Here is a 21,360-nt window from a genome sequence, read left to right on the forward strand (position 1 = left end):
TGATTTATTCTATAGGGCTTTGGGAATGGTTTTCTCACAGTTATCAGTGCATACAAATCTGCAAAATTAAGATATTTGGTTTCCATCTGTCAAAAAAAAGTTATAGTGGTTTTATTTGTAGTGAGTCTGAACAAGTTTACACGGTGGCTTAAGAACTAAGTCCGTCTTAAGTGTCATCATTGAAACAAAGCAAGCATACACACGTGTGCATGCATGCCCACTCACACATGTCCACCCCACACATATATACACACAGGGGCCTTGACCTGGAGATCCTAACAGTACAACATAGATACATGCATACAGAGATAGGATAAACATAAAATAAAAATGATTAAGTCAAATCATAAATTAAGTCAGTATTCATCACCTGTAAACTAGCTAAGCCAAATGGCAAAGAAGAATTTCTCTCTGAATAACTGCTATTTATCTACTTTTAGCTCTTCAATTATGGACCAAGACAGGGAGTGATCCCATACAAGTTCAATCATCTGGATAATTTATAGGTCAATGACTGTATCATGCTCTGTCCTATCTCAGCCCTTTGAAACTATTCTTGCTCAGCATGGAATGCCTTCTGTCACCACTGTTCATTTAACTGCTACTCTATTTTCAGATTTGAATATTGAAGTCTTCCCACTTCACCCCACTGCCAGCCCCACCTGTAGGTGCCTCTCCTACATAACCCTCAAATGCCCCATGTTCACCCTAAGCTAGGAAATCCTTATGAACTGGATTAAAATTATTAGACTCCTTGTCTCTTTACTCCAGTTCATTGGGATCAAGGGCTGTATGTTGTGCACCAGTACACCTAATGCCTGATTCCAAATAATCATAAAAGACTGTTCAGTACCTGTTAAGTGTATTAAAAGAATAGATATATGTAATTATTATTACTTTTAAGAGCACAAGCTGTAGAGTCACATAGTAGGGTCGTAACTTGGTGCACATCCTCATTACTTGCAATCTTGGGCAAATTATTTAACATTCCTGTGCCTCATTTTCCTCATCAGTTAAATGAATACAATGATAGTATTTGCCTCATGAGATGTATATGATCCTAAATGAGCTAATGCAGGTACAGTGTTTAGAACAGTGCCTGGCACACAGATCCAAAAGCTGTTATTAATATTATGTCATATCTGCTTCTACCACTTCTTTAACCCCCACCTGCAATTTCTCTTTCTTTCACACTCAAGAAAACACAGAAATAAAAACAGATTTAAGAGTCAAGGCTATTTGGTAATCTCTTTAAATCACATTTTTTGCAGACTTCCTTTGAGCTCTTGGGGAAGCAACATTATTTTTTTGGAAAGAAAAAGAAAAAGAAAACACTACAGGAGAAATGATCCAAGTCCCAGATTGGTGGTATCTACTTGAGAAGAGAGCATTCATTTGAAAGTGCTGGTTATCCTATCAACAGAATAACTTTTAGACACATTATGTTTAATTCCATGTTAAATTCCCAGCTTTGCCTTGAGTACCATAGAAAACTCATAATCTATCTGTGAGATATAAAGAAAAGCATACTGAAAGAGGAGTCAGGAAATTGGGCTCTGTAAGTATGTCTTAGAGAAGTTACAATTAATTTAAGCTTCATTAATGCATGAAATAAGGATGTTGCATTTGACTAACTAAAGTCTGAACATTTAATGATTCTATTTGAGATAGGAAAAAAAGATATTTAAAGGTAGCATCATGTCAAGAGGAAAAAAATGGACAAAATGAATATTGCTGTGAATGAAGATGGGTTGTATTAATAAAGAAAAAGAGGTTTAACGGACTCACAGTTCCATTTGGCTGGGAGGCCTCTCAATCATGGCAGAAGGTCAAAGGCATATCTTACAAAGGCACATGGAAGCTGTCAAGGCTTGGGGCTTGCACCCTCTGAAGCCATGCCCCGAGCTGTAACTTCACCCCTTTTAGCCATGGCTGGAGCAGCTGAGACACAAGACACCACATCGCTAGGCTGGACATAGCAGGGGGGCCCTGGGCCAGGCCCAGGAAACCATTTTTTCCTCCTAGGCCTCTGGGACTGTAATGGGAGGGGCTGCTGTGAAGGTCTCCAACATGCCCTGGAGACATTTTCCCCACTGTCTTGGTGATTAACATTCAGCTCTTTGTTACTTGTGCAAATTTCCGTGTCAGGCTTGATTTCTCCCCAGGAAATGGGTTTTTCTCTTCTATTGCATTGTCAGTCTGCACATTTTTCAAACTTTTATGCTCCGCTTCCTCTTGAATGTTTTGCCACTTTGAAATTTCTTCCACTAGATAACCCAAATCATCTCTCTCAAGTTCAAAGTTCCACATATCTCTAGAGCAGGGAAAAAAATCCACCAGCCTCTTTGTTAAAGCACAGCAAGAGTCACCTTTGCTCCAGTTCCCAACAGGTTCCTCATCTTCATCTCAGCCCACCTCAGCCTGAACTTAATTGTCCATATCACTATCAGTATTTTGGTCAAAGCCATTCAACAAGTCTCTAGGAAATTCCAAACTTTCCCACATTTTCCTGTCTTCTGAGCCCTCATCTCTAGGAAGTTCCAAACTTTCCCACATTTTTTTGTCTTCTTCTGAGCTCTCCAAACTGTTCCAACCTCTGCCTATTACCCAATTCCAAAGTTGCTTCCACATTTTCGGGTATCTTTACATCATCACCCTACTCCTGGTACCAGTTTACTGTATTAGTCTGTTCTCATGCTGTTGGCAAAGACATATCTGAGACTGGGTAATTTATAAAGAAAAAGAGGTTTAACAGACTCACAGTTCCACGTGGCTGAGGAGGCCTCACAATCATGGCAGAAGATGAAAGGCACATCTTACATGGCAGCAGGTGAATAGGGAATGAGAACCAAGCTAAAAGGGTTTCCCCTTATGAAACCATCAGGTCTCATGAGACTTATTCACTATGGTGAGAAAAGTATGGGAAAAACCACCCCCATGATTCAATTATTTCCTACTGGGTCCCTCCCACAACATGTAGGAATTATGGGAGCTACATTTGGTTGGGGACACAGCCAAACCATATCATGCATCATGGAGGAAAGGAGTCAGCAAGAGTAAGTGAGGCAATCCTGGCTGACTGCCTCCATTTATTTGCAGTAGCTCTTGAGAGGGTAATTGATGTGAGTGGGTGGACAAAATTAGGGAGCTCATTGACTTTTTCCCCTAAAATGCATTTGGAAATAGTCTATGTAGTGCTCTGATTTTAAAGAGCATTTGAACTCAGTAGTTTTGGCCTGATTTTTAAAGAAGTGAATGGGCACAGACTGGAAGAAAAGACTGGGGAAGGACTTCAAGGGGATAGCAGGGAATAGGAATATGTCTCGAAGGCTACACACCAAACCAGAAACTGTGAGGAGGAGAGGATAAGCCAGCAACCAGCCTAAGCTAGAGTATCTCCAGTCTTTATTAGAAATGATAGAGATGATATTGAGATGATGAAGAGAAAACCCTGCCAGCTCACTTCAATGTTAATGTCAGATTTTGAAAATCTAGATTAGAAAACTTATAGTTTATTGAGCAAGAGTGAAACAGTATGTAGTTCTTTTAGATTTTTTTTTTTTTTTTTTTTTGAGACAGGGCATCACTCTGTCACTCAGGCTATGTTATAATGGCGCTATCTTGGCTCACTGCAACCTTTGCCTCCCAGGTTCAAGAGATTCTCGTGCCTCAGCCACATGAGCAGCTGTGATTACAGGTGTACCCCTCCATGCCTGGCTAATTTTTGTATTTTTAGTAGAGATGTGGTTTTGCCATGTTGCCCAGGCTGGTCTCAAACTCCTGACCTCAAGTGATCTGCCTGCCTCCATCTCCCAGAGTGCTGTGATTACAGGCATGAGCCACTGCAGTTGGCCAGATTATTAATTAAATTTTTATTTTGAAATGAAATTCCTTATTGTAATTTTAGTATGTGGGAATAAGAGATGCAAATTTTACTTCTAAGGGCACTTATATTTGGAGTAAACTGAATCTGCAGTTCATATGACATACAGTTTTTTGTTTTTTAATTCTTAAGCACCAATTGGTTATTCATGTTGCCCTAAAAATTTTGATATGTTTTTAAACGTTTGCTAAATTCTTACATGTTGACTTTTAGATTTCATATATTATCTGATAACAACCATTTTTAAAAATTAGGCTGATAATAACCATTTTAAAAAAAGAGAGGTGGCTCATGCCTGTAATCCCAGCACTTTGGGAGGCCAAGGTAGGTGGATCACCTGAGGTCAGGAGTTTGAGACCAGCCTGACCAACAGGGTGAAACCCCATCTCCACTGAAAATACAAAAATTAGCTGGCCATGGTGAAAGGCGCCTATAATCCCAGCTACTCAGGAGGCTGAGGCAGGAGAATCACTTGAACCTGGGAGGCTGGGGTTGCAACTAGCTGAGATTGGGCCATTGCACTCCAGCCTGGGAAACAGAGCTAGACTCCATCTCAAAAAAAATAGTAAACATAAAATAAAATAAAAATAAAAATAAATCAATCTCTGTTGATATAAAATGGAGATTTTATTTTTGTAATGTTACCAACTGCACAAATAAGCATAAATATTACAGAACGTGGAGATTAAGTAGGAAGTATTAAAGGGAATCATGCTACCCAAGTCCTGGGTGTGCTACATGTGCTGAGGAGTCAGGAGCTTGCTGAGGTTCACAGAGACAAGCCAAGAATTAATGAAAACAAACCAAAGTGCCATACAGTGGTAAGATGTAAAAGGGAACACTTCCTTTCTGTTACTACAGCTTTACCTATCACAGAGGATTGAGTGTATGTTAGGCAATTATAACTTGAATTCCTTAGAAAATCAGATCTTTACAGCTAAAAATATGCAGCTTGTTACAAATAACAATTAACAAAAATGATAAACACAACCAGTCAACATGACATCCTACTAGTGGCTATCACAGTTTAAACAATACATATGTAAAGAAATGCCAAGGAAGGAAATAAATTTTAGATTATACCAGGAGACAAAACCCAATAAAGAGGAATGTGTACCTTTGCATGATCACAGATTTTCGCTCTGAAACACTCAGAAGTGTGCATATATATATATTTATACCTTATAAAGTATTTATATATATATATAAATACTTCTGAATATATATATATATATATATATATATATATATATTTAAATAAGGTCTCACTCTGTCACCCAGGCTGGAATGCAGTGGTGCAATCACGGCTCACTGCAGTCTTGACCTCCCGGGCTCAAGTGATCCTTGCACCTCAGCCTCCCAAGCAGCTGGGACTACAGGCACCCACCACCATGCCCAGCTAATTTTTGTGTTTTTTTGATAGAGATGGGGTTTCATCATGTTGCCCAGGCTGGTCTTGAACTCTTGGCCTCAAGCGATCTGCCCACCTTGGACTCCCAAAGTCCTGGGATTACAGGCACGAGCCACTGCACCTGGCCTTTGTGATATATTTAATCTATACACTTGCTAGTGTGTTATTTCCTCTATGAAAGTTTCTCTGCTTGAGGGCAAAGTCCAATCTTCTATTTGTTTTTTAATACATTCAGAGTTTTTCAGTTTGAGGATTTTTTCCAATAAAAATTCTTATCTAAATGTTAGACTTTTTCCTGTAAAGATGAGACAATGATGTCTGATGTTGCAAGTATTTTAACTGTGTGATGGATGAACTGTTGTTAAGCTCACCAAGCATAGTAATAATTATAATTAATGAATTTTAGGAAGTAATAAATTTAAATATGAAAGAATTAAAATCCCTTCTGTATTTAGAACTTCCATGATTTTTCTCATGGAGTTTCTGCATTAATTCTATGCTGCTCCTCAGGATAGATATCTTGCTCATATTCAGAGAAAACTTCTTTTTCTAAATGCTTTTTTATGAAGGAAACATAACGTGATATCATAGTAAGAAGGGAAGTACTTATTCAGGGCTTTCTGATGGATGAGATTAATTTAGAGAAGAAATATAAATAGAAGCAGACTAATCATGGGTATGTGAGACAGTTTCCACATGAGCTATTATGCAGAAGGTACCATTTTGGGTGAGGGTTTGTGTGATCTCCTCTGAGGGCAGAGTTTATTGTTTCAGTTGTTGGTTGCTGAGAGCTTGAGGGCCCTGCCCTCTGTTCTTTGTCTTACTAAGAGCATGCTGACCTGACTGATTACTTCATATCAAGCCCTCATTCTTGGAATGCTCTGTAGAATAATCATATTTGTAATCCCTGTAGCACAGTGCAGCACACCTTTATTTCCTGGTGCATGGTTTTGCTGGAGCTCAAAAGACAGAGTTGTTATTTCAAGGACAACATATTTGCTGAGTTAGGTGGTGATGGCTTCCACAAGGGTGCTATTACCTCTGAACAAGGACACATTTATTCCAACATTGGAGCTGCCTATCATGAACTGAGTCTAAAGATAGCTTTCACTGATGAGCATTTGTAACCTTTGGTGTTTTTCACATGGCACTCTCTAAAAGCTCCAACAACTGTAGCTCCTAACATTAGGAGGTTATGAGTTCCAATTAACAGTCTTCTGTCACCCATACATTTAAAAGCCTATCATTTTTGATGCCTTTATTTTCCTTTCTGTGATTTCTCCTAAAAATTAAAAAAATGATCTAACAAACACTTGTTGATTATGGGGACATGATAATGTATAATAGTTCATTCTCACCCAGTACAAACATAGAGATTTTGTACCCTGCCCTTAATAAGTCTCTTATTTGCTGCTTTGTGTTTTTAGATGACTAAGAATGGCACAGTAGAATCAGAAGAAGCCAGCACTCTTACACTGGATGACATTTCTGATGATGACATTGACCTGGACAACACAGAGGTAGATGAGTACTTCTTCCTACAACCTTTGCCAACAAAAAAGCGAAGAGCTCTGCTGCGTGCCTCTGGAGTGAAAAAGATTGACGTGGAAGAAAAGCATGAACTCCGAGCCATCCGCCTCTCACGAGAGGACTGTGGCTGTGACTGCCGAGTGTTCTGTGATCCAGACACGTGCACCTGCAGCCTGGCTGGCATTAAGTGCCAGGTAAGGGTTGGGATTTCAGGGCATCCAAAGACAAGACATTGTCTACCACCCCCTAAGGAGGCAGTCATGGTACCTATAATGAAGCTTCCCACATGTAAACGAAAATTTTTTGGCAAGGCAAGACATGTAATTCAGGAAGAGAGAAAGACATAATTCAGCAAGAGAGAAGGACTAATTTAAGGCTATTCATGGGAATACATAACATGCTTATACATATAAGATATAATCTGAAAGACAACCCAAGTAGCAGCTGAGTTAATTAAAATTATTTTATCTTGGATTCTTGCATTATATCACCTTATTTCAGCTTTTTACCAGTGTTGAAGGAGATCATGACATCCCTAACACTGGAATATGTATTTTCTGATCCATGCGTGGGATATAAAATGATGATTGATTAAAGGTGGTTGGATTAGTGGAAAAATTACTAGATTGAGACTGCAGAAAACAAAATTGTACTTCCATCTTTGCTATTTGCCAACTATATGAAATTGGCAAGTCAGGCCCTCTGGGTTACTTTCTTTATCTCTAAAATGAAGGAACCGAACTAGGTCAGGGGTTGGCACCCTATAAGTTCGCAGGCCAAATCCAACCTTGCCACATGATTTTGTAAATAAAGTTTTATTGGATCACAGCCACATTTTTTTTCTTTACATATCGCCTATGACTGCTTTCTTGCTCCTACAGCAGAACTGAGTATTGTGGTTGCCACAGAGCCCATATGGCCCACAAAGCGTAAAATATTTACTCCTTTGACCTCTGCAAATAAAAAGTTTACTAACCCTTGATGACTGGCAATCAGATAATTTCCTGGTCCCCCTTCATTTATAATGTCATTGGTGCACTATGATTAGTGTCACTATTTTATGCAGAAACTTGGCTTTTTCAATAAGGAAAGCAACTGAGGTAGTCAAAAGAAGAGGGCAGTGCCTATCTGCTGAACAGTTGCTTAAGATGGATTCACAGAAAGATTCATGAGTAAAAAAAAAAAAAAAAAAAAAATACAGATACAAATTCTGGCTCTAATATCTGCTATACTTTTTACTGGGGCCGAGATGATTGTATTAGAATAGTCTGCCTTCTCTTCTTTAGCATAGGAAATTCCATGGCTGGATAAGGTGACAAGCAGAGCAAGTTTTTTTCTCTTGCCTATACTCTGGTCTGCATACAGATTAATCTGTGGAATCTGAGACAATTGGCAAATCTCTCATAAATACCCTTGGATTGTCCAGAACTCCACCTCTCACCCGAGTGAAGAGGTCAGTCCAACACTTGTTGAACCCAAACACTCTATCTCCAGTACCCAATCACCAAAATAGTTTTGGAATATTGATGCAACGTACATGCCCTTCCTTGAAGAAGATTGTATCTAATGGAATGGGGAGGGAAGGGGGGATTGAAGAAGATTGTATCTAATGGAATGGGGAGGGAAGGGGGGATTCAGTACCTAAACACGAGTCCACCAGTCATAGTCATGAATGTGCATATCCACTGCAGCCCTACACTACAGTACACACACATGCACCCATGTACCAAGCACCCCAAACAATAAGAAGGTAAGCAAACGAGAGCAAATTGTGAGGTTGCATGATGCTAAGTCGTGTAAGTCCATTTTATAATAAGCAAAGGGAAAAGCACCTTTATAATAAGCAAAAGCAAAAGGAAAAGTTAACATGGGGCACATCGTATATGTTAGATTAATAGCATGTGGAGAGGAGCACAGTAAGTTTGCTTGTTTAAAATCAGGCACAAGAGCTGGGGTGCAGCAGAAAGAAAAGGAACTTGTGGGAAAGACAGGAGCATTGAAAACATGGGAGCAAAATTAAAGAAGTGGAGGGAAGGGAAAGTGGGGAATAGAGAAAAAAGGGGAGAAAGTCATGGAGTGGGTCAGTGAACTGAAAATACACACTTATGCCCATAACCCATTTTTATTTTGGACATAGGTATAAAAAGCAGCTAACTCTTATGTTTTAAGCCCTCACTTTCCCGTTTTCATTTCTATTTGAAGTTTGGTTGTCATTTGCTCTGGCATATGTGGAATTAAGTGGATTACTTAATTCAAAGAAGTTGCTGAAAGGTTCTGGGCGTTTATTTGGTTTGTAATAGTTCCATTGTGCTAATCTGTGTTCTTCCTTCCAAGGTGGATCGTATGTCTTTCCCATGTGGCTGCACTAAAGAAGGATGTAGTAACACAGCAGGTAGAATTGAATTTAATCCTATCCGTGTTCGGACTCACTTTTTGCACACAATAATGAAACTTGAACTGGAGAAAAACCGAGAGCAGCAAATCCCCACGCTGAATGGCTGCCACAGTGAGATAAGTGCTCACAGTAGTTCTATGGGCCCTGTCGCTCACTCCGTAGAATATTCAATCGCAGACAGTTTTGAGATTGAAACTGAACCCCAGGCTGCAGTGCTGCACCTGCAGTCAGCTGAAGAATTAGATTGCCAAGGAGAGGAGGAGGAAGAAGAGGAGGATGGGAGCAGCTTTTGCAGCGGAGTCACAGATTCTAGCACGCAAAGCTTGGCACCTAGTGAGTCAGATGAGGAGGAGGAGGAAGAAGAAGAGGAAGAGGAGGAGGAGGATGACGATGATGACAAAGGAGATGGCTTCGTGGAAGGTTTGGGCACCCATGCCGAAGTTGTCCCTCTTCCTTCAGTTCTTTGTTATTCTGATGGCACCGCCGTTCACGAAAGCCATGCAAAGAATGCTTCTTTTTATGCCAACTCTTCAACTCTGTATTACCAAATAGATAGCCACATTCCAGGAACTCCAAATCAGATCTCTGAGAACTATTCTGAAAGAGACACTGTCAAAAACGGTACCCTTTCGCTGGTGCCTTACACTATGACCCCTGAGCAATTCGTTGACTATGCCCGACAAGCAGAAGAGGCCTATGGTGCCTCCCACTATCCAGCTGCCAACCCCTCTGTAATCGTTTGCTGCTCCTCTTCCGAAAATGATAGCGGTGTGCCCTGCAATAGTTTATATCCCGAACACAGGTCCAATCACCCTCAAGTGGAATTTCACTCATACTTGAAAGGCCCCTCCCAAGAAGGGTTTGTCTCTACATTGAATGGTGACAGTCACATTTCAGAGCATCCTGCTGAAAATTCTTTGAGCCTTGCAGAAAAGAGCATATTGCATGAAGAGTGCATCAAATCACCCGTGGTTGAGACAGTCCCTGTTTAGTAGCTTAAATTATTCTAGGACCAACTCTTCTCTTATTTAAGGCACTGTATTTAATTGGATTTCCTGGGCTCATCATTGTTTAAACTGAAGACCAAGAAAACTTGGACGGTGGTTAATCTTCCAGACTGTATTTTGTTTTTTCCTTTCTAGCCACATGACTGTGGCATTGCACAAATACAGTCTCTGTAGGGATTTTAAAAGATTTCAGACTGTTTTGATAGAAAATGCTACATTTTAAAATACATATCTCACAGTTGCCTACCTGTCAAACTGTGTGAAACCTGCCAATCTGTGTAGATCAGAGCTCCAAATTTTGGATTATCGGGCCTGTGCAAGATTGTTAACTAAGGCTGGGAAATAATAAGATTTAGAGTCCTAATTTTCAATATATCTGAAGATAATGGTGACTTTTTAATGTAAAAGTAATTATTGTAAGAAAAAGATTTAATTGTTCCATGTGTATTTTATTTATGGTAGTTTAGAAGTCATGTTTTGATGAAAATGAACAGCCGCATGTTCATTCAAGCTGAAGATGCATAGCTAGTTCCACAGAGCATGCCCACATGGATTGCATCTGGAATCCATTCACATTTTTATGATCATGACTGATCAGATTTGCAAATTCTTAAGGGTGAAATAGGCCTATTTTTGCTATTTTGGACAAATAAATGATTCTATATGTGCAGGTCATTACACAGTTTTCTCTAAAGTTAAGAGTTAGGACAATCCTCTGGGGAGAGTCTAGTTCACTGCCCTCCCTCAGCTGACTCCAGAGATGGAGATAGAAGGAATTGCCTTTCTTTTTTAAACAGCATCATCTTGGTTCTTAGCTTGGACAGCACCTTTAAGCTCTACCCCCTACATCAAAATGCACTTTAGTGCCCCTTCACGGTACCTCGTGTGGGGTGGGGACTGAGAACTCTTTGAGATGAAAAAATTAAAAAAAAAATTAAAAAGATCTTTAACTATTATAAGGTTCATATAATTAATATAGAGGAATCATCCAATGATACTTATGAAGGGAAAAATGACCTATTTTCCTTCGCCACTCTGAGGACCTAACTCAGTAAATGCAGAGGAGGCTGAGGAAACATGGAAGAGACACGACCTCAGCAACCAGCCTTTTCTCCAGCGTGATCAATCCGTCTCTACAAAATCAGTGTATAATGAGATTTCCACTTAGTGACTAGCTGATTGAAGGGGGGCCTCTACCCAAATACTCAACTAGGCCTTTCTTTTCTGAAGCATTTTGATTTGTCTTGCCTGGGACAACTAGCAGAACAGTCCAGAATGCATTGCATACTTTCTAATTACCTCACATTCTCTTATTAAAGAGAACAGATAGAAATAAAACATGCACTCCCCACCTTTAGATTACCTTCACTTGGTTCGTCGGAGGACTTCTAGGATCCCGTTTCCCTGTAAATTAATTTAGGTAACTAAATAGTGTAATTCTGCCTTTTTTTTTTCCAATGCAATATGACTATGCTAAACCTGTTTCACATTTTTGACCTTCTATTGTTATATCACTTCACATGTTTTATAACTATTTGAAATGTGGACATGACTTGCTATTCAGTGACTGCATCGCTACTTATTTTTTATGTCTTTTAGACTTGGGTGTTTAGAATTATGGATATAAATATATTGTAGATCTCAATTTCTAAAAAAAATATTTTATTTAATTGAACTTAAAAATGCTTGATCTAGAGAAAGTCCTCCAATGGAAAAGTTTCTACTAAAATTTGTTTTGGGGAAAAAATGTTTACTTGGCAGCTCTTCCACTGTGCGGTTGGTTTCTGCCCCTTCTCTTCCCCCCTCCATTGGGCCAAATTTATAACCATTAATATTAACATTAAAAGAGCTTTGGGTTTGTCTTTATGTAGGTTGCAGTAATGAGAGCAGGGTTGTTCCTTTTGAATGATTGGCCCTTTGGGCTAATCAGAATGAGGATTTGTTGAAATCTCAAATATATATATATATATATATCCCATGTTGTCTGCAAAGTGATGGTTTTTAGTGCTTAATCTCCAAAATTTTCCCCCTACTGATACAATCTAAAGAGCACAGGCCCAAAGAGAAAATGACAAGAGGCTATTGTTCCTTCATTGAAGCACATGAAAGGATCATGTGTACTGTATTTGCTGGACCATTACAAGCTCTTGAAGGATCTGCTTGTGAAGTACTCTGAGATTATTCTTGGAACACAGAGTGTGGGAGAGTGGGGAAGAGCCAGCTCCAGCCTGAGCAAAGCTGAAGGGTGGAATGACAGTCCAGTTTCTGAAAAGAGATATTTTAATTTTAGTTCAGCTTTATTTTCCTAAGACGATATGAAGCCTACTTTTTTATTTTTGGCTAGGTCTTTGTTTTCCAGCTTTGTTTCCAAAAGGATGTTTAAGAAAACAGAGGTTGTTTTCCCCTATCCATTCATCTGGGGTAGAAAGTCACTGCCCTGTGAGAAGAATTACCCTTCCAATCATGACAGCTTCTATTCCAACTTTTCATATACCTGACTAACCTGTAAACAACTCCCACAAACCACATACACAGGCTACCTATTAAAACTCTCCCATATACCTAACACATACACATGCACACACATACAAAATATATGTATATCACACACTTAGAGAATGACAGATTTCAGGCAACGGCCAGTAGTCAGTATTGAGTTTTTCTGACCCCAGAATCTGGTTGGGCTTTATGATCTAAAAAAATGTGGTTTAGAAAAGAGAATAATTGGTAAAGCTGTAGTTTGAAAATATCAGGTCAAAGTTGCAAACATACTTATGATGGAATAATTTCCTTGTTAGTTCCTTTCCCAGAAAAGCTGAGAGAGCACACTGTTCCAGCTGACTTTTTTTTCCATTAATAGCCGTTCTATTCAACAAAGAACTGCCCACATGCCAGGAAAGTGCTACAGTCCTTCTAAGCTTTTAAAAATGGGGATCAAGCTACATGCAGCCAGTTGGAATACTTAAGATCTTTATGCCAAGACACAATAACCTGACCTGCAGCTGTTGTATTGCCTCCATAGTATATGTAGCCAAACTGTAGTCTTTTTTGACACACAGCTTTTTGGTCATTCACTTTCAATTGCAAAGCTTCATGCTCCAGCCCTGTCTATTCTAGTACCAGTCCTATACCTTTAAATGGGATTTAATTCCCAGTTATAATCCTGGCCAAATTGATTTGAAAGTCAAGTGGCTGAAGCAGCTTGCATCTCCTTTGTCATTCCCAATTTCCTTTGGGAGAAAGAAGTCAATGAAAGAGAATTACTTAAGTTTTTCCTCCTTATCTCTTGATCATTAATTATTAAGACACGGGTAAAATTCATTTGTCTCATGTCTTTTGGTTGATTGAATAATATAGTTACTTTTTGAAAGCCCATCATTTCTTTGTGACAAAACCATTTTCTCAATGTGACAGCCACAGTAAATGTGAAACTAATGTTTCTTAGTATGTTTAAAATCTTCACAATCATATATGGCTCTGCAATACTCCCTGAATCCCTCCCCTCCAAAAAAAAACTATGAGTTGCAAAAACACTAGTTACAAATTAATCAAGAAGCAAAGAGATTATGTTAAGTGGCTATGTTCTTTAAAATTTTACACTCTAATAGATGACTTCTAGGCAAAATTTTGGTATGATTACCATTAAACAGGAAAACATACCATGATTTACTTTCTATAGCTTGCTAATCACTGTTTCTTTTATTTCAATTTTTGTTATTGTTGCACAAGTTTATGACTCTTTGGTCTTTATATTCAAAATTTATTAAATATCAATTCTTTCTTTCAACAAATATGTACTGAACACATGCTGTGTTAGAACAATTGTCTTGAGTAGTAAAAAGAGGAGAACGCTACAAATTCTAATGGATAATGTTAATGAAAGGTGGCATGAAATAATCAAGCTTTCTCAAATCCTCTTAATATGTGATTTTATCAAGTGATATTAGAAAAACTGACATCAGTTCTTGTCTAATTATATGTGAGCTGCAACTAAAAGATGCTTCCTTTTCCTAAATTAATAGAACTCACCGGATCGTCCTTCATCTCTCTCCCTCCATCTGAAATGTATGAATTAAATCTGGACTCAGCTAGGACTGAATCAAATGAAAAAGAAATTTTCGATTAATTGCTTCTTCAATGTTAGACCTATATAAGTGATGCTAAATTTACACCAGCAAATTCCTATCAGACAGTTTCAAGGAGGATTTGACTCATGCATAACCCAGGAAACATTTCAGGAAACTTTTAAGACAACAGTGTGGAACACAGTCACTCTTACTTCTATTTATAAAAAGCCTATCAAAATAGCAAAATCTTTTTGCAAATTCCAAAGACATCACTTTGCAGCAGGTGGAAAACAGAGAGGTTGTTAGACTCCATCACTTTCAGCTGGAGTTACAAACCATCAAATTAGCAGGTGGAAAATTTATAGTCTCAGAAGCCAACAGGAGACTGCCTTTTAAAAGGTGTCATGAAGCCTTCTATTTCTCCAAATATAACTCACTATTTCTCTTTAAAGTGGCATCTCTGCTCCTTATTCTCTTGATGACAGTTTGCAGTGCCATTATAGCCAGTGTATTAAATACCAAGCTTTAATGAGAAGCACCTTTGTGTTTTCAAAGGCAAGACTTATCTGTAATTTTAAATTAGAACTGTTGGTTGTATTCTTACCACAACCAAAACCCAAAGTTTAAAGGCTTGATTACTCTATATTAGGTCTAATGTGAATTTTCAGCTTCTGATTGCATTACTTTTTCTGAAATCTGCTAACAAGAGCTGGAATAACAAAAATGCCTAAGCCAAAATGCTGTAGCTCTGCACCAATAGCACAGCTCAGCAGATGTCTTCTACAGTAGTAAAGAATTTGATTGACTTAATTGAATATCAGCAATTTAAATACCCACTAGAATTATGGAAGTATCAGAGTGGAAGTGAGGATGCAATAAAAGCTTAATAAGTGGTGGTGTCTTCTAGGAATTATAAAAAATAATGCTCAGCAGAGCTAAGCTAGATCTTACTACATCATAAACACTAGAGTTACAAACGGCAGCCCCAAACCTAGAAGGGGCAGTTACAATGTGGACACCCTTTCAGCCCAGTTGGTGCTCACATCTGCTGACCAACATTCATATCAATTACATTTTTACTGTCTATAAGTCATTTGATGCTTTAGAAAATAAAAACACACACCTATAGCATTCTAAAGAAACTATTTTGTTAAAAAATTTGAACACATTTTATATTAAAATAAGTGATCAATGACTTTCATGATTGTCAAAAGTAAAAAGTGCTGACATTTAAAAAAGCTCTTCTTTCACATTTTACCTACCAAATCTAGATATTCAATGTGAGTCCTTAAAACAGTCACTTCTAAATTTTATTTTGACTCCTTTCTTGGCTTTTTCAAACTGGACCATGAGACTCCCTTCCTAAACAACGCAGGTGTTTTGTTTTATTCCTTTTTCCAGAAATTCAAGCTGAAACATTTGATATGACCTGTGTTTTACCTGGTGATCAGTTCTCAGGCTAGTCTAAGTCTGTGCTGTCTTGGCATGTCTTGGGTTTCCTATCCTGAGAGTGTTAATGCCAATAGAATGATGGGAACCAGGAGAGTGAATATGACCAGATTCAAAGCCTAAAACAATATGTTTCAGTTTACTTTTATATGTAGATTTTTAAAATATTCACATCTAGCCTGGAATTTTAGTAAATACAGATACTTGTTGTATCCATGGGAAATGAAGTCATTTCAAAGATGTAAGTCACGTTGGTGACTACGTTCTTTTACTTGTGATAAATATATCACTATACAGGGTAATTGCTTTTATAAATTTGATCCTTTGCATTGGCTTATAATTCAAGAAATGTCAACTTCACTGTGTCATCTTATGTCATCTGTCATAAAAGTTTCTGACAGGACTAAAGTTTCGAAGGAATGTGATAGAATTTATTTTGGATAACATTTGTATTCAGCACGCTAATGATGTAATTCCTCTCTTTATCATTACCACGGTGATAGTTAAGTTCATTCGTTAACTCATTTTAGTGACATGTGAGGCCATTTAAATATTTTTAAGATAAAGTATATTGATTAGAAAGAGTTAGAAGGAGACAAATTTATGGTAGAAATTAGCCTTGCCATTGTCTAAGTTAATTTATGTGACCTGATTGAACAGTTTTAGTTGTAACTTTAGAGTAGCTTCTTTGTTAGAGTATCTCTTCCCTTTCTCTTTTGGTTTTCTCCCAATATTTTTATCTGTCTTGGGATTATCTTAAAAGGTATTTATTAATGAGTATTTGGAAGAAAATTGACTTAGAAAATGTCTCTTTTAAATTTATCTAGTTACTTGTATCACCAGAGACCTTCATCAAGTCCTACTGCCACACTGGATAAGGCCACTACCCCCTACCCTTCTTGTCAGGGATATGGCTTCCTAATAATGGTTTTGCTGTTGTCTCTACATAAGGGACCTATGGAAAAGGAGTTTGAAATTTCTACCTTTGTAATACATTGTATCCAATTTTGTTTTGCTCCTCTTTTTCATGTGGTCACCAAGCTTTTTTTCCTTAGCCATTAAAAAAGCCACCCGTCTTTAAAACAAATTTAAAGACCTATATACATTTTTGCAACTTTATTTAATAAAAAAGAGAAGAAAAAATTAACTCTAAATCTCAATTACCCTGAAGTGGAAAAACCTAAGTATCTAACCTAGAAACTTGTTGCCTGGTGGTCATTGTTGTTGTTGTTGTTAATTTATTTAGTGTTGATACTTGAGTTATTTGATGGTATCCAAGTGATATCTGAAAGTGATTGATTTTAAGATGTAATAGTTGGCAAAGTCATTTCATTTGTGTCTCAAACAAATAAAGCCCACTGCCACGGGTTACCATCTGAACCCTGATTCATTAGTCACTAGTCATGCCAAATGGGGATCTCAGAATAGTTTAATCTTTTCAAAGATACTCACAATGGCCAACTGTGTGTGAATAATGGAAAGTTTGAGATTCTTCTGTATTCTTCAAATTTTATGGTCCTGAGACTAGGAGGGATCTCCAGAGGTCATATGGCTCATCGATCTACCACCAGGGAAGACTGTCACTTAGGCATGCCCAACAGGAGAGATCGCCATCTATTCTTAACATCTCTAGGGAAGGCAATTTCCTTGGCAACACAATTCAGCTCTCTTAGGTTTTCTCACAATAAGAAAATATCTTGGCCAGTCTTTGAGGGTTAGGCACCTGGCAACAGTTGTGGTGATTTGGGCCATTGTACTAGGGGATTCAAGGGAAGTTGGGTTTCCCCCTACATTTGGTGATTATTACATTAATATGTGATCATTCCGTAAGTCTCCTAAGAAATCAGATTTTTAAAGAAAGACACGGATTCAGAGACAATGGTCTGTAACATGACCAGCTTTTGACAAATATGGCTGTACTAGGTTTTCATTTTTGCTGTTGTCGTTGTTTGTTTTTGTGATTGCTCTTATGTCAGTAGGTAATGTCAGGAAAAGTGACTGTTTCAGATCCCCAGTGACAAACATCAGAACTAGGATCAAATGACTTGACTTTTAAGCTGTTGCATTTTCTAAGAAGTTACAATTATAAAAATTAAGCATTTTCTACATTCTTACTTCTAAGTAATGACCTTCTCATTAATCTTTCCTTGGCTTAAAATGACAAATAAGAATCCAAAGTTTTTCCACTTCTCCTGTGGGAGATAGGAGTAGTTGTGAAGAGTCTGATGGAATAAAATGACTCCAGAGATTTACACAGCCACCATTTGATCCCAGCCTTTGTCCCTATGTTATTTAAACAATGGCTTCCTGCTTTCTCAGGGGTCAGGAAAATGATTTAAAAATTTGTCTTCTTGACAAGGCCTGAAAACGAAGGGAGGAGTCCTGGAAAATGGTGATTTTTCTGGTTACATCACTTGATTCAAGCACTCCCTGGAGCTTTCAGAGCCTTTTTTATCTGCTCAGAGTTGACACCTAACTCAGAGTCAGAACTCACCAGAAGATGAGGAGCACCCCCGAAATCAATGTTTCCTTTCTCCATGGGATTTTTTTCAATCTTGGTACAGCTGCATATCTCCCAAACTCAGATGCTCTTGTGAAATGACAGCCACATCAGTGTGGTTACTCCCCACAAATAACACTAGGGGGAAATGACCTTTTTTATTTAAAAAAAAAAAAAAAAAAGGTTAATGCTATAGAATGATCATGTAAAGAATGTTGAATAAAATTTGGCCCATGTTTTAATTGACTCTAGGCACCTCTATTGAAATAAGTCTGAGGCATAGTTTGTGAAACATGTTTCAAAAGTGTTTGATGTATAATAAATGCTAGAAATTTACAGTACAGAAATAGTAAAAAAATAAAATAAAAATAAACCTGTAGATTACAGCTCTGTTCCTAAGAATCTCAGCCTTTATTGTGTCTTAGTAAAGTTGATCTGCTTTATTTTTAGTTTATTGAATTTCTGGTGTACTAGCCTTTAAGATAGAACTATTAATACATATGTACTGGTTAATGCCTGTTTATGCAGAAAATGGCACTTTGTTCTTTCAGTGCGTTTCCCTCAGTGTCACAGGGTAAATCAATTTGATAGATCATTTGACATTTGTCAAAAATACATGCTTCCCATTTTAAAAATATGTATAATTGGTTGCATAAACATATGTCACTTTTTGCAGTGTCTTCATCTTGATCATAGTTTTAGACATCAACTATGTCTCACTTTCCAACTGCCATAGAAATTTGGTACATTTGCAAATTCTGGTGGAATCTAGTGAGCTGAATGTATTGGTAGATCAAATGATCCAAAGGACTTGGGTGTTATCCTTCAGTCTGTGTTGAACCATTCAGATATTGGGAATGGTCCTTACACAAGGGAAGTCTTTTGAGAATATTTGTTTTCTTATTTTTTGTTCGTTTGTTGCTGGCAAAAAAAAGTAACTTTAAAAACTCAGAAAAGCCACTGAACTGTATTTTGTGACGTTATGATTAGTTTTATCTTTCAACTGATTTTTATTCTTTTACTCAATATCAACAGTACTTCAATAGATATTTATTAGTTATGTTCAATCTAATGACTTAAAACAGTTGAAAAGGAGGAAAATGAACTCCAGTCCATACATACAGTCATGTTACACTAAGATGTCATGTTGTATGTCACACAGTTTCTAGATTGATTTCTCTTGTGTATAAGTTATAACATCAAAAATGCCAAAGGGTATATAAAATAAGCTACAATAATATTCAACAGAACTTAACCTGGACCTTATGTTGTAATAATTTATTCATATTAGCTGTAGTCTTCTGTATTTATATTTTCAGTATTTATTATGAATGACATGGAAATTCGTGTATTTATTGTGGCTTTTTATTGCAGTGTGTATATATATATAACAAATAAGCATTTTTAAGTCTTATCCTTAAGTTTCTTTTATTAGTGGCACTTGTATTATGCTGTACTTTTTATTATATATTGTACAATATCTTGTCCATTTGTTTGCAGCAGAGTAAAACCGGTTTCTAAGTTGTATCTACTGTTGCATTTCTGTTGCCTGTTGTGTAAAACCTTTGTTCTTACATCTTGAGCTGCAATCCGTTACGCTGTCCCAGCACACACAAGGATACCTCCCTTCCACTGTGTAACAGATAATATTCTTGAAAAGTTGTGTGTGAAGCCAGTTCCTGTGAACTGGTTCATTACATTGTCATTTCAAATATGTGTTAACTTTATTAGGATTTATCCCTAAGTGAAGATGCTTATAGCACTTTACTTTCTCAGCTATTCAACCCCTTCATCAAGTGATGATGTGTAAACAAACACAAGGGCCAGAGGAGAGCTCTTTATGTAAATGAAATTTGGAGGCTATTTTTACAAGGACAAATTCAATCTTTTGTAAGTAGTATCCTTTCACTTAACTGCTTAGTAGTATTTTTGTTTTGCTTTGCTTAAAGCAGAATCCGTGTGATCTGATGTTTAGAATATATGCATATGCATGGTACGTATATGTGCCCATCTGTTTAAAGCTACCGGCTTAAGGTAACTGAAACTTAACTTTTATTGGCAGTAGGATGAAGGAAAAAATTGCATTTTTTTAAATCTCCTATCATATCCAAGACACTTTCTTCCAACAACTTGTTTTATATTTAGAGACTGGATCTATATTTTTAAAAGCAAATAATAATATGTGATTGTGTGATCACCCTAAAACTCAAATTTGAACATGTTATTCACTGAATTAAACATGTTTTGTGGTGTTTCCTCCTCACTGCCAACAAAACAAAATTCATACTCCTTGGAATGCCTCACAAGGTCGCCTGAGATCTGGGTACAAGCTCTCCCTTTACTTCCCATGTCTTCTGCTGCCCACAAGAGCGATTCCTTAGATTTCACCTGCTAGTCCATTTTTCCCTGCTTCTGTTCAGCTTGTCTCTTCTGCCAAGAATATACACCCCATAAACCTATCCTGACAGCACAATTCTAATGACCATCTATTTATTTTTCAAAAGAAAACGCAAATATTCCGCCCTTTATGTTGCCCTTCCAGTACTCCTGAAAATCGATTGCCTGTTGTTTTATGCAAAGCAGACATGTATTAGAGCCCCTTCGAGTCTCACTGCACTAGCTTATTTATGCATCTACTCCGCCTCAGTACTTCCTGAGAACAGAAAACACTTCTCATTACTCTCTGTCTTCTCAGCATTCAGCTTAGTGTTTAAAACATGGTAGAGGCTTAAAATACATTTACTGATGTATGCAAAGTACAAAAATGAGTGATGCAAAGTCCACTCCTGTATAGGAGTTCAGACGAGGGAAGGATGGTTGGTTGAAACAGTGGAAAAGGTGTCAGATTCAGAGAAAGGGAGAATTTCAGCTAGCAGGGGCACCCCCATAGTCCACATTATGGAACAATTTGAGGAAAGGCTGATCAGAACAACATTACTTTTCTGGTGGGCGGCAGAAGGACCTGGTTAAGAACAGATAATTTACTATCAGGAACAAATGACAAATCAGGTTAGGAGAGTGCATTTAGATAGTGCAAAGCTTTAAAGACCAACCCAAGGAATCTGGCTTATATCCTTAGGGAAATAAAGATATTTCCTTCAGGAAATCCTGAAGATTT

General features: G+C 37.7%; 1 protein-coding gene across 8 annotated transcripts in view; it reads left to right on the forward strand.

The window, feature by feature from the left end:
* The window catches only part of CSRNP3 (cysteine and serine rich nuclear protein 3), a 218,758-nt gene extending 199,006 nt beyond the window's left edge, over nucleotides 1-19,752 (forward strand). For all 8 annotated transcript variants that reach the window (XM_063647603.1, XM_063647601.1, XM_063647605.1 and 5 more), the window contains 2 exons: nucleotides 6,722-7,018; nucleotides 9,159-19,752. In XM_063647603.1, the coding sequence (XP_063503673.1) occupies nucleotides 6,722-7,018; nucleotides 9,159-10,211 (1,350 nt within the window). In that variant the 3' untranslated portion in view covers nucleotides 10,212-19,752. The remainder of the gene's footprint in view (nucleotides 1-6,721; nucleotides 7,019-9,158) is intronic.
* The last annotated feature ends 1,608 nt before the right edge of the window (nucleotides 19,753-21,360 follow it).

Source organism: Pongo pygmaeus, chromosome 11, assembly GCF_028885625.2.
Source record: "Pongo pygmaeus isolate AG05252 chromosome 11, NHGRI_mPonPyg2-v2.0_pri, whole genome shotgun sequence".
Classification (NCBI taxonomy): domain Eukaryota; kingdom Metazoa; phylum Chordata; class Mammalia; order Primates; family Hominidae; genus Pongo; species Pongo pygmaeus.